Source organism: Pinus tabuliformis, chromosome 7, assembly GCF_031772625.1.
Source record: "Pinus tabuliformis cultivar Carrire ecotype Pingquan chromosome 7, CPIR1, whole genome shotgun sequence".
Taxonomy (NCBI): domain Eukaryota; kingdom Viridiplantae; phylum Streptophyta; class Pinopsida; order Pinales; family Pinaceae; genus Pinus; species Pinus tabuliformis.
This window is the reverse complement of record NC_142293.1, coordinates 1,061,588,912-1,061,602,954: the sequence shown is the minus strand read 5'-3', so window position 1 is coordinate 1,061,602,954 and position 14,043 is coordinate 1,061,588,912. Positions and strand designations below refer to the sequence as shown.

At 39.2% G+C, this 14,043-nt stretch overlaps 1 protein-coding gene across 9 annotated transcripts in view; it reads left to right on the top strand.

Moving 5' to 3' along the window:
* LOC149251293 (putative LRR receptor-like serine/threonine-protein kinase At1g51820) overlaps positions 1-14,043 on the top strand; it is a 338,812-nt gene that overhangs the window by 298,099 nt on the left and 26,670 nt on the right. For all 9 annotated transcript variants that reach the window (XR_016266859.1, XM_089459343.1, XM_089459339.1 and 6 more), the window contains one exon: positions 4,837-4,981. Coding sequence is in view for 8 of the 9 variants with exons in the window: in XM_089459343.1 (XP_089315469.1) it covers positions 4,837-4,981 (145 nt within the window). In the remaining variant the exon portion in view is untranslated. The remainder of the gene's footprint in view (positions 1-4,836; positions 4,982-14,043) is intronic.

The following is a 14,043-nucleotide window of genomic DNA, read 5'->3' as shown; positions in this document are numbered from 1 at the left end:
TTAGCTCTCCCTAGAGCTTTCGTGAGTATGTCTGCTACTTGATCACCTGTGGGAACATACTGCAGCTAGAATGCCCCATGTTGAACGCAATCTATGATGAAATCACATCTGATATCAATGTGATTTGACCTTTCATGAAACACTGGATTCTTAAAGAGTTTTATAAAACTTCGATTATCACAGTAAACACTGGCTGCTCCCATTTTCTTCCTGAACAAACTCACTAGTAGTTTCCTAAGCCATATGGCTTCGCACATAGCCGTGCTAGCCTCCATATATTTTTCTTTTGCTAAGCTCAGTGCTACTGACTTCTGCTTCGTGCTGCACCAAGAGACCATCCTTGATCCAATGCTAAAGCAGTACCCGGAGGTACTTTTCTTGTCCACTGAACTACCTGCCCAATCTGCATCTGTGAATTCGCTCAATCGACATCATCTCCACAAGTATATTTCAACCCGAGCCCGATTGTTCCACGCACATACATGAGAATGTGCCTAGCTGCTACCCAATGTACCCTTTTCGGTTCCACCATGAACTAACTCAGGGTATTAACAACGAAGCAAATGTATGGCTACATGAGTGACATAATTAACTGTCTTTACAAGGTGGGGTTGACTTCCTTGTCCCCTAATGCATCTATCTTTTTCTAGTTGGTAATCATTGGTGTTACCATGGTTCTGCAATCCTACATTTTGAATCTCTTCGGAATTTCTGTAGCATATCTCCCTTTCCCATGGAAGATCTCTCCATTCTTCTGCCATACTTCCAATCCTAGAAAATAGTGCATCAACTCCATATCGCTCACGTCGAATTCTGCTGAGGGTTGTATGGATCTGTCCATTCTCTTTTGATGCCCCCAGCGCACAAAAGCTTGTGAAGTCTTTATCAGTGTATTTTCCACTATTATTTGAATGCAACAGCTCGATCTTTTTCCCTGTCGCGTTCTCTACAAGTGTCTTGAACTCTCTGAACTGATCAAAGACCTCATCTTTGGTCTTTAGAAAATAGATCTACATCTTCCTAGAATGGTCATCAATAAAAGTGACGAAATATTCACTTCCACTAAGAGCTTTGGTGGACGTAGGGCCGCAAATATCTGAGTGTATCAATCCCAACACACCTTTTGCTCGACTATCACTTCTGGGAAATGATACCTTAGCGTACTTCCCAAGTACGCAGCCTCTACAAACGCCATCGTGCTCACTACTAAGAACTGTAACACCTGTTACAGTTTTTTTGAGCATCCTAAGTGCTCCATGGTGTAAATGTCCCATCCTTCTATGCCATAGTTTGTTCAGCTCCTTCCCACTGCTATTGTCCTTGTCTATCAGTGCCATTGGAGAATCAATCTGCAACCTGTACAACCTATTGCTTCTAGCTCCATTATATTTCACCTTCTTCCAACTAGAGTGTTTGACATACACTTTCTTCCCCATGAAGTGTACATCATACCCCTTGTCCTGCAATTGGGACACTGAAATTAGGTTCATACTCAATCCTGGCACATGCAGTACTTTAGTAGCATTGGTGTTGGTTCTTGTTTCAGTCTGAAACTCTATGGTGTCTCTCCCTACCGGAGTACATTTAGTTTTGTTCCCCATAGTGATCCGGAAGTCCATTTGCTTCTCTTGATAGCTAGAGAAATATTCTCTAAATCCCGTCATATGAGCTGAAGCTCCACTATCAATATACCAGACACCAGATGATGCTGAACCTGACAAGCATGCAAATTCATCTTCCAATTTGGAAGACAATTCTGAGGCTTCATGGTTGCTGATTCTATCCATGACTTTTCTGTGCTATTTCTCCTTTCCTTCTCAACGTTGATTTTGCTACTGCAAAATGTTGCGTCCTAGCTAGAAATCTGCCCTGCAAAAGAATTATTGCTGCTCCCTCTGCCTCTGACAATTTTCAATCTGGAGATGTTACTTTCTCTGTTGACTCCCTCAGAGAAGGAAAATTCTCCACAAAAATTGGCTTTTTGGCTAAGTGGACTGCACAACTCCTGGGGTTTCGAGCAGCTGTTGACGCAGTGCTTCGAAGCTCCTTCTTCTTACTTGCAATTGAGATTTCCCTTCCTTTATTTGTGCTCTGGTACCATGTGAAAATTCCGAAGTCTGGAATTCTACTATAGTAACTGATATTATCTCTTTTATTTGTTAAATAAAATAAACAAATTATTTGCAGTTTCTTACGGCAAATATCGAAATAAATACATTGCAGCCTTCACAAGTTAAAAATTGCTGAAAATAAATGCAAGGAAAATTATAGAAATGCTAGCACACATATAAGCACATTAACAGAGTTATTTGGGACAATCGTCGCAGGAAAAACCCAATGCGGGAAAACCAGTGCAGCAGATGAGAGTTTCTTTATTAATCTTCAACAATAATTCGTGTACAAGATATCAGACAACAAAAATAGAGAAAGAAACACTGAGATAAATTTAGCAATAAATTTCTCACTCTCTAGAGCGATTCTCTGACCTTGAAACAGACCCTCTGCCTTTACGCTGGTTTCACTACGTCATCCTCTGCATAGTGCCTTGATGAACTGCGTCCTCTCTCACGCTGGCCCTTCCAGAATTTATCTTGCATTTTCATACTATTGCTGATGCCCTTTCTCTCTCACCTGCAACTAACCGTCTGGCTCTCTCTTATCTTGTTGAACTTCATCCACTGAGAAAATCAATTTCCCTGGGCAACTGAGTATCTTCGCTGGTGTGTATTCTTCAAGCCCCATCGAGTTTCTTCTTATAATCTCTCGTTGAGACATCAATGGCCAAGATTAAAACATAATCGATGGCTAAGATTAACTAGAACTCGATCCATGTTTTCATCTAGAAGATTCTCACCGTGACTTAATTAATACCCTTTAATTAATCAGTTTTCCTAAGTTTAGACTTAGGCACCATTAAAATAAGATTAATTATTTTAATTGAGTGGTCTCTAGGTGGAATTTCCAAAAACGATTTATGGGTTTTGGAAAATACATGTATTCTACCCTTTCCACCAAATTTCATGGCTAGAACACATCCGATGCTGCAAAAACTAATAGTGCCTCCCTCGGAACCATGTCAAAAGCTTTATGGAAATCAACAAAGCAACTGTAAATCCGTGAAGAGTGGTGGCAGGCCTCTTCAATGCTGGCTCTGAGGGTGAAGATGTGATCAATCGTCTGGTAGTTTGGGTAGAAGCCTGCTTGTCCTCTAGCTCTGAGATGTCGATTCTCTAGTTCCTCAAAAAGCCATTGGTGTAGAACTGTGGCATAAAGCTTGGAGAATGCGTGGCCCACCATGATAGTTCTGTAGTTATTTGGATTAACATTGCTCCCAGATTTGTGGATCAGATGGATGATGTGTCTTGTCAAGAGGGGGGGAAGCTTGAACAAACCACGTGGTTAAAATGATTTGCAATATTTGACTCAAATGATTAGATGCCATGCTTGAGGAATTTGGCATGAAACCCATTCTGATTAGTTGCTTTGTTGGTACTCAAAGCTCTTATTTCTCACCTGATCACCAGCATAGAGAAGAGGTGACATAAGGTGGGAGGGGAGGGGATATGAGTGGGGTGTTGTCCTGGGATGTTGTAGAAGGAGGTGGTATGGGAGAACAAGGTATGGGCTAGGAGAGTTAGTGTGATGTCTAAGAAAGAGGGCCCGCCAAAATACTTTTGGGGAGGAAGATAGGTCATGTGTAAGTGTGAGGCATAGACACTTATGGAAAAATTTACAGTTATCATCAAACCAATAGTTTACAGGATAGGTATCAAGGGTAGTTTTAGGGCGAGATCTGCAAGTAGAATGGTTGTAGGAGTCAAGGGTTGCTTCCATGAGGGCCATTGAAAGTATGTCATATTTAGCTATGGTTGTGTCTAAGGCTCTAAAGTCAGAGATGGGAGGGAGCAATGTCTTGACGCAGGTATTGTATGCATCCACATAATCTCTATCAAAATGGAAGGTGGTATGGGTGAAGAGTAAGCTTGATTAGTCTCGAGTAGAGACAATGGCGTGTGTCCACTCCAACCTCTGTTTAATTTATATGACAAATGAGTGGTTCAAGGGAAAGAAAAAGATTTGGGATGTATTTCCCAATGATATGGGGGTTTGGACTCTGGACAACCATGTTGAGTTGACATTGTCCAACTTGGATCTTGATGAACTAGTGCTAGAGCTAGTCACTTTTGATGATGGTGATCCTCTTGTGGGGTCATCTTTCACACCAATAGATGTAAATATTTAATTGGATATAGAGGAGGAGGAAGAGAGAACAGTGGTAGTAGTGACGATCTTGTTGGTTTTGACATGGAATATAATTGATGAGTTATGAGATTCTTCCATCTATAATTCTAGTATCTACCTTATTTTGTATTTTTCCTTTGGCATTCCCACCTATAATATCAATTAGTTAATTTGATGACCCCAAATGACTCCATGAAAAAATTGCAGTTTATGGTTCTAATTTCTAAACATATATCACATGTATATTGAATATTCTAAACTTTTTTTTTCATTTCATTAGAATTGAATTGATATAGTGCCAGTTGTATAAATATTTTGTAAATGTACTAAAAAAATTTGGATCTTTATATCTAGATTTCATTCATTTTTGTATTTGTAATATATATATATATATATATATTTTTTGCGTCAGATCGTGTTTTGGGTATTGGCGTGTCCCATGTTTGATACTTGTATCCACATGTCTTGCGTGTCCCATGTCCCAGTGTTATGGGACATTGCATGCGTATAATTGAAAAAAGCATACAGCCAGTTTCTGTCTGATCTGTACTCAAGTGGGCATACATCTAACATTTGAAATTTTGTCTTTACCAGGTATTTAGATCCACAATACTTTTTGAGACAGCAACTAACACCAGCAAGTGATGTGTACAGCTTTGGGATTGTTTTGCTTGTGCTTGTTTCAGGACAAAGGGCCATTGATCATAATCGCACAGATGACTTTAATCTTGCGGAATGGGTATGGACAATATCCTTAATAAGTTAAACGTTTATGATGTAATTGATGGCTTTTTCCGAAAATTTCTTATACATCTTACACAAACATGCATTCTCTTGTATGAACCAGCTCCAACGTCTTGCCAAGTATGCATAAGAGAGACATCCACCATATGAATACTAAAGAAAACAGGCATTAATTTATTTCCGTCTTCTTTTGTAACTCTTTCCTGAACCTAGCTATCAAACCACAACTGTGAGAGAGGAAGTTTAACATAAAATAAAAGGGACATCGGCTGTGTATAACCACATGTTTTGGGAGAGAATAATAGGGAGGTAGAAGAGCTCTTTAATATTTATAGAAGGATCTTTATTTATTTCCCCTTCAATGGGTCACCTTCCAAATACAATGCCACTCAGAGGGCAACCTCCAATTACAAGTCCATAACATTCAGTATCCCTTCAATTGCATACAATGTCATTTATATAGATGGAGATAGGTAGTGATGGGTGCTACGTGCATTCCCTCATGAGGACGTTTAAAGGGGAAAAACTCAATGCTCATGATAGTATTAAACTTTAAACAAAAGTGAATTTAAATAGAAGAAATATGAGGTGAGTTTTTGTGAGAAGATTTATTAATAAGAAAAGAGGTAACGGTAAAATGATACTATTCAATTAATTGAACAAAATATATGAGGAAATGAGAAGAAATAAGTGTTACATAGTAGCTAGTACTTGCTGCTTAGTTTAAATATAGTTAAGTTAAAGTAAAAATACTAAATTCAAGTTAGTGTTAAGGTTTAAAATCTAGTTAATTTAGGTTTTATTGATTGGTAAATTGAAGTGTTTTTTTTAATTGTAATTCTACATTATGGATGTGAAGAATCTAGTCTTACCCAGCAACATGTAAATATAACTTTTTTAAAATTAAATTTAAAGTAAAAAAGGTATAACTATCTTTGAGATAAATCTCAATTCTCAACCTATATCTCTGACTATTACTGAAAATTGTATTATGGAAGTTAATTCCTACTATTCATCTAATAATTCTTAATAGTTAAATTAAAATTTAAAACATTTTTTTAAATTTTTTTTTTTTTTTTTTAAATTACTCTAAAATGTAAAAATATATTAAGTTGGTAATTTTTAATTATATATGAAGTAAAAATTTCCATTTTTAACATTATTATATTAAAAAAATAATATAAATTCTTTGGAATTATATTCTAATCACCTTTGAAAGTGCAGAAATAGTAAAATAATTTAGATTTACAAATGAGTTGGTATAACGAACCCGGTTGATATTTTTAATAATATTAAAAAAATTAATGTCAAATTTAAATAGAGTTGGTGTGAGAGATTGATTTTTTTCACAATACCAAAAAAAAATAATATCAACCTTAAATGATTATAATATTGAAATTGGTTAAATCAATATATATTTAGCTATCTATGCAAGTAACTAAATAAATTAGTTATCTATGAAAGTCATTGAGATCGAATTTTGGATTAAAACCAATTGGGGATCATTCAAATGTTTAGATAAAATGTGAACAAAATTGAAAAGAAAGAGATGTAGCTCTCAGGTGTGGCCTGCACCTGGAGACTACACTCACCAAAACAGAGAGATCACTATCGTACACTCTATTGTTCATCAATGAAAGATTACATCATTAAATACGATACTAGGAATTAGGAAGTTGTACCCAAACCCCTAAACTTTAGGAACTAATCCTAAACTAGGGAGAACGTTACAACAATGTAACCATTTTCTCCATTAATACAAAATAATATTAATTATTTTTAACTCCCCCCCTTAATGGAGAAAGGGTTCTCTTGGACTCCTAGCATCCTTCTAAACAATTCAAATTTCACTCGTGCAAGAGGCTTTGTAAAAATATCAGCCATATTGTCACAAGTTTTACAATATTCAACAGCAATTTCTTTTGACTGTATTTTCTCTCTAACAAAATGGAACTGAGTGTCTATATGTTTGGTGTTTTTGTGAAACACTGGCTTGTATGCTAATTTAATGGTGCTCTGGTTGTCGCTTTTGATGGAAGTGGGATTCTTTTGTTCTTTTCCTGCATCTTTGAGAAGCCTTCTCAACCAGATCGCTTCACACGTTGCTGCACACAATGCTTGATACTCAGCTTCACATGAAGACAAGGCTACAGTACTCTGCTTCTTGCTGCTCCAAGCTATGACCCCAGATCCTATGTTGAATGCGTAACCTGTGATGGACCTCCGATCATCCAGGTTACCTGCCCAGTCTGAGTCTGAAAAACCTGCTAGAGTAACATCAGATACATCAGTGTATAAAATACCATAATTAACAGTACCACAAAGATACCTCAACACGCTCTTTGCTGCTACCCAGTGACTTTCAAGCAGTTTCGACATGAATTGGCTCAACACACTAACAGAGTATGCCAAGTCAGGTCTGGTTGTTGTAAGATATATCAAGCTGCCAACCAGCTGTCTGTACATTGTGGCATGAACCTCCTTAGTGCCATCGTCACTGCTCAATTCAGATTCTGCTGCAAAGGTGTCGCTGCTGATCTACACTATCCATACCAAACTTTTCCAACAGATTTCTAGCATACTTCCCTTGGGTAAGAAAAGTTTGCCTAGTATCTCTGCATACTTCTAATCCCAGACAATAGTGAAGGCTTCCGAGATTTTTCATCTCAAAAACTTGTGCCATAAGCCTTTTGATTCCTATGATTAAATCATCTGCATTTCCTGTTATAATCATGTCATCCACATACAAAGAGATCAAAATAATCTGCCCCTGATTATTGTACTTGGTATACAAATTTGGGTCATTTAAACTTCTATGGAAACCATGCTCTACAAAGAAAGAATCAACCTTTTCGTACCAAGACCTGGGTGCTTGCTTTAAACCATATAAAGCCTTTTTCTATCTGCAAACAAGATGTTCCTGCCCCTGCTTTACAAATCCTTCTGGCTGTACTAAGTAAATTTCCTCTTTTAAATCACCATTTAAAAATGCAGATTTAACATCAAGCTAGTGGAATTCCCAATTACATTTAGTAGCTAAAGCAATAAGCATTCTTATTGTATTTAACTTTGCTACAGGTGCAAAAGTATCATCAAAATCTATACCTTCCTGCTGTGAATATCCTTTTGCAACCAGCTTAGCTTTTAACTTCTCTATACTTCTGTCTGCATTCATTTTTGGTTTAAACAGCCATTTACATCCTATGGGTGTTTTATTCTTAGGCAGCTCAACTAAATCCCAAGTATCATTTCTAAGAATTGATTCCATCTCTTCATTCATTGCAGCTCTCCATTCCTTAAATTGACTAGCTTCTTTGTAATTAGAGGGTTCTACAATGTTCAAAACCTTTGGCATCAAAGCATAGTTTCTCAATTTTAATGGTAATTGAGTCTTCCTACCTGATCTCCTTGGTAGGGGACTTACCTCAAATTTGTTTTCTTCTGCTATAACTGGGCTTGCACTATCACCTTCTTGCTGTTCTTCTTTTTGCTCTTCTTTCTGCTCCTGCTCTCTTTCATCCTCGCTGCTTTCCTCTAACAACAATGGAATGTGCCAATCATCACAACGTCATCTTTCCCTTCTTGTACCTGTTCTTGAAACACTACATCCCTGCTTGCAAATGTCTTACGAGACTCAGGATTGAATAATTTATATGCTTTAAATTCTGTGCCATAACCAACAAAGATGCATCTAACTGCTTTAGGGTCTAATTTCTTCCTATCAGCTTTGGGTATATGGGCAAATGCTTTTGACCCAAATACTCTTAGATGGTTTACTGCTGGTTTAAATCCATATAGAGCTTCAAAAGGGGTTTTGAAGCCAAGATACCTGGTAGGACTTCTGTTCTTCAAATATACAGCAGTGTTGATAGCCTCTGCCCAAAAGCTATTAGACAGACCCTTACCTTGTAGCATACTCCTTGCGCACTCCACCAAGGTTCTGTTTTTGCGTTCTGCAACTCCATTCTGCTGTGGTGTGTGTGGCACTGTATACTGCTGAACAATCCCGTGAGATTTGCAAAATTTCATGAATTCCTTTAGCTTATATTCTCCCCCTTGATCAGACCGGAGAATTTTTATACTCTTACCAAACTGTTTTTCCACCAAGGTTTTAAATTCTATAAAGCACTGGAAAGTCTGACTTTTCTTGTTCAAAAAATAAACCCATGAATATCTAGTGCAGTCATCAGTAAATAACAAAAAATAGTATGCTCCTCCTAGCGACCTTGTCTACATAGGTCCGCATACATTAGTGTGCACTAGTTCTAAAATGTCTGTTTCCTTCCTCCTATCATGCATAGGAAACTGTTCTCTATGCATTTTTCCTAAGGCACAACCATCACAATTTAACTGAATATTACGAAAGATAGGGAGTCCCTCGACCATACCTTTCTTCTGCAATAACATGAGGTCGTGCAAATTCAAATGACCGAACCTCTGATGCCAGAGTTGTTCGGTTGTTGATCCTCCTGCAACCATGGCTTGTTTTGGTATAATTTTTGCATCCAGTCTGTATAGTGCTACAGGGAAAAGTGTCTATATAGAACTGCTCTATCCCACTAAGGTGTGACAGCTGCCTTAGAAACAAACAGAGAAAAGCTACTTTCGTTTTTCCTTTATGAATTATAGATAGAGAGGAACAGAAAGACCAACCTCTGTCTTGCGCTAATCTCCTGATTCGATTCCTCTCTTCTTTGATAGTCTTCAGTTACCTGCTCCCTTGCACGCCCAGCTTCACAAAGTACCTGTAAGATCACAAAAGCATAGCACTATACAAAGACATGGATCTATAATCATAAACAATCTAGGATCAGATGTAAATTGACCATACAAATGTAGCAAGCATCAATGACACAAAAGCATGGAGGAAAACTTGAATAGCTTTTATTGATAAACAAGAAAAGAGCCAAGAAGAGTTACAACCAGTTGTTCTGACCCAGCATCAACCTCCCAGCAAAGAAGCCCCTCTTCACCTCAAACAAAGCTTAGATCACCCAACAATCTGATGTTTGTCTCAAGAAACCAACAACAATTCCTTACAATATGCAAAATTCCAACCTCTAGATCTCTGGGATGAGGGATCCATATATAGATATCTGTAAGGGGGATGAGTCAGCTTGTGATTTGATTAGTGTCCTCCCTCTGATAGTTCTTGCTTCCACTTGGAGATTGATGGTCTCTTACTCATCCTTGGTCGAATTCAGTGAGGCAAGTGTTACAGGAGAGGATTCTGGAAGCTTCCATTGCCTCTCCACCTCGCGGAATGACACTGCCATTTGTCATTTCTCACCCATCGCACCCCACAGAAGGGATTTTTGAAATGCAACGCACCCACACAGTGTATTTAGGTGAGATGCAACGCACTTAGCCAGTGGAGCAGCTGAAATGATCCTGTTTTGACCAATTCTGAGCAGTTTTTCATGGAGAACTTCTGGGAGAAGCTGTAATCTGTTGACCTTGTTCCTTTAGGGGTTAGAACAACACTTTTAGGGACTTAGGAGCCCTTGATTTATGGACATTTCATGCTTGGGGTTGTAGGGCCCAAAAATGTCTATAACAGTTGCCCCCTAAAGCATGAGGTCGTTAATCTTTTGATGTCGGGTGAAATGCTTTATTATGAGGATCCAAAGTTCTTTCAATGCTGGGAGGAGACCTGTAATAAGATACAATACAATACATTATCTTCATAATATTTTCATGATCTAGCTGAGGCGGACATTCCCATGCTTAGCTTTATAAATTCATTTTCATGTACATAGGACAGACAATCGTCTGAGTGTAGACTGATGATTCTGATAGAGCCATCATCCTTTTGATTGGATGATTATCTGTGCATCAATGATGTGCATTTGATGTCTTTATTTCCCTGAATATATATCGCAGTCCGGATGGATGAAACTAGATCCGGGGTCTTCAATCTCGTTCGATCTCCACTCGAAGTACAAGTCGATCCATGTGAGAAATGTTCTGAAGTCGAACATGGAAAGACATCGCTTGATTACCAGCCAATGATGTAAACTGTTAACAAGCGTGAGAGGAATCACCGATAATGATAATGACCCTCAAGGTACTGCAGTACAATTCACGTGGTGTGAATAAAGGACTTGGCGTCGAACACCACGCAAAATCTTTCGGTCGAAGGCCATTGATGTAAACCTGTCACCGGAAGTGAGAAACTTGCCATTGAGGCATGCAAGCTTCAAAGTACTGAATGGGGTGTTCCTAGATCAACTTCTTGGATAATGAGCTGATGTCGACAAGAAGTGATCCGTCACAGGAGGGTCTTAATGAATCCCACATCAATGACACGGAACGAAGCAAATGATTTTAATGGAGGTGAAAACAATCTGGTGATATAAGGTTCAGGGTGGCGGTCATAAAAGAATGGAGCATAGATGTATGGTAGTGGGTGAGACACAGGTATATTCTCTGAATGACTTCTCTTGAACATATCGGCTACACTGATGCGATGGATTGGTAGCATTAACCCCAAATGTGGATGGTATGATGTGACCATGGTGATGTGACCGGTGAATGTAACAACCCAACCCGACTCGGACACGGAGTGGAAGTGTCATGTTCAAGAGCAACTTGCTACCAACAGAGTTTCTTCAAGTTTTCTTCCCAATTTTCCCCAGTCATTGCTGACCAATACCTCTTTATTTTTGTCAAGCTTGAGGAGGATAACATATGCTTGTTCTATAATTTGCCCTTCGAGCAAACCCATCGCTATGTTTTAACGAGCCTAGCCATAGTGAAACTTGTTCTCGTCTATAGACAAGTTTGTCGCTATTAAAATTTTAACGAGTTTAACGACAAAGATAACTCGGTCCTTTTCAATTTTAGAGAGTCTAAAAAGGAACGTAAAGGTAACTCCAAAATTCCTTTTTCGTCATCTAATCCCTTAAGTCCGAAAAAGTATAAAACAATACAGAAGGGATGAATTTTCGATACTTTTAACGAGCCGAACAAAACAAGCGCTCGATCTTTTTGTGTAATAATCCCTCAGGCCCAAAAAGATTAAAATCTAGAGGAGGGATAGCACTTCCTGTCCCTTTAACGAGCTGGAGAGGCCAATGGCTCGGCAATCTTTTCATATTTTACGAGTCAGTTGAAAAGAGCTTAAAGGAGACTCGTCTTTTGAGGAACGAGTGATAATATGGATAGCAGCTGATTCCAGGTAAGGTTTGGAATTTTCCAATCACGGCAGTGTCACAAGGATGGCTAGTGAGATCACTCTTCGCAGCTGTTCCTCAAAATGGGTAAACAATCAAATGGGGGTGAATGATCGGCCAATGCAAAAGTGGAGGTGACGGTGCAAACACGACCAAGGCTTTAATCGCTGAAGTACTACATTCACGATGGTTATTTACCGGGGAATAGTTCATTTTTTAACGAGCTTAAACGCGGGGGGAAACATTTGCTCATGTCTTATGTTTATTTTTTAACGAGCTTGAACTATGTGCTAAAACTGCTCGATTAATCCAGTCGTGTGATAAGAATGTCTCATATAAAAACGGCAACTTTTAGAGTTTTTCCCCACATCCTTTCTTTATGCAAGTTAGGAAACGACCAATCCTATGAGTTTAAAGGGTTAGAGGACCTACAAATTTAAAAAATAAATAGTCGCTCTTCGCTTGCACTCCAAAAAGTTTGCATGCCCCTAGGTATAAAACAGAGTTTCAAGGTTACCCCTTCTTTAGTCCGTTAAAACATTTGTTTTACCGAGAGAGGCCTACCTCTTATAGGTTACCCAAAGATTGTTCTATTCACAGCGCAAACAAAACACTTCTTCCGCGATGTCTACCGAGATAAACAAAGGTGAGTGAAGGAGGCTACTCCACTCACATAACTTTAACAAGAGAATCTTGTTCTAGAATAACCCCCTCTTCCAATCACGGACGGGAGTACAGACTAGTCATATTCTCTCGCGGAAACCTACCCTATACCCGGAGTTTTCCTGCCGAAGCAGACCAGGGTGCATGCCCCCTGGGTTTCAGTCATGTCCCTCCAAATCACTCGCGCTCATCGGGTGGACGGACTGGAGATTGAGATATTTCTTGCGTGAAAAGACCATTCAGGGATGGTATATGACTATTTGCTCTGTATGATCCGGGAAATGAACGTTGGTCTACGAGCTTGACCACTCTTCCTTCGTGCGGAAAGCACATTACTCTAAAGAGTGAGGAGACAATTGCTCCCATGCAATAAATATAGTCTCGTCCAAGGAGTAGATTGTAATCCAGGGGTCCTTGGACTACCATTACGTTCATGTGAATGGTTTTCCCCCTCAATGTTATGGGCACATTGGGAAGGATCCCTAACGGTCGACTGGTTCCTTTATCAAAGCCTGTTAGATTTCTCATCTCAGGCAAAAGCGATGGCGAACCAAGCGCTTTCCAAGCAGTTGAGGAAATGATACTCACAGAAGCCCCCTCATCTATGATGGTATCAGCCATAACCATTCTATATATTTGAACAATAATTCGGAATGGTACACTAGCTGGTAAACGGGGTCTGCCTAGTTGATTCCAGTCGAAGGAGACAACTAGGTTGCTTGGAGGTGGGATCGAATAGACGGCCGGGTACGACTCTGACGAACTTCCTTCCTGCGGTAAAGGAACAGGTAAATTGCCCCCATGTTCGTTGGAGTTTGTGCTTATGAAAAGAATTTGGACGGTGTCATCCTTGTTCTCTTCAGTGACTGTATCATCTGAAGATGGAACCTCTGAAGGCAAGACCGGGTCAACTGCCGCCTCGACCTTTTGACTTTCGTCTGGTATGGGTTCAGATGGTTTATCTTCAATGATAGATGCTTCGGCCGACCACCTGAGCAGGTCAGCCGGATTTTCAACTAGTGACGGACTCAGCAAGAGTTTTTTATATCCAGGAGGAAGTCGTAACGGTGAAACCGGACGATCGTCCAAAACTCTTTTAGCTTCGTCTAAGAAGGGACAACGGTGGACGGCATGATCACCTTCGCACAGTTTACAAGGAAATCTATATTTGCCTTTTTGTCCTGGGGCTTCACTTTCACTAGTTGACGGTGTGTTTTCA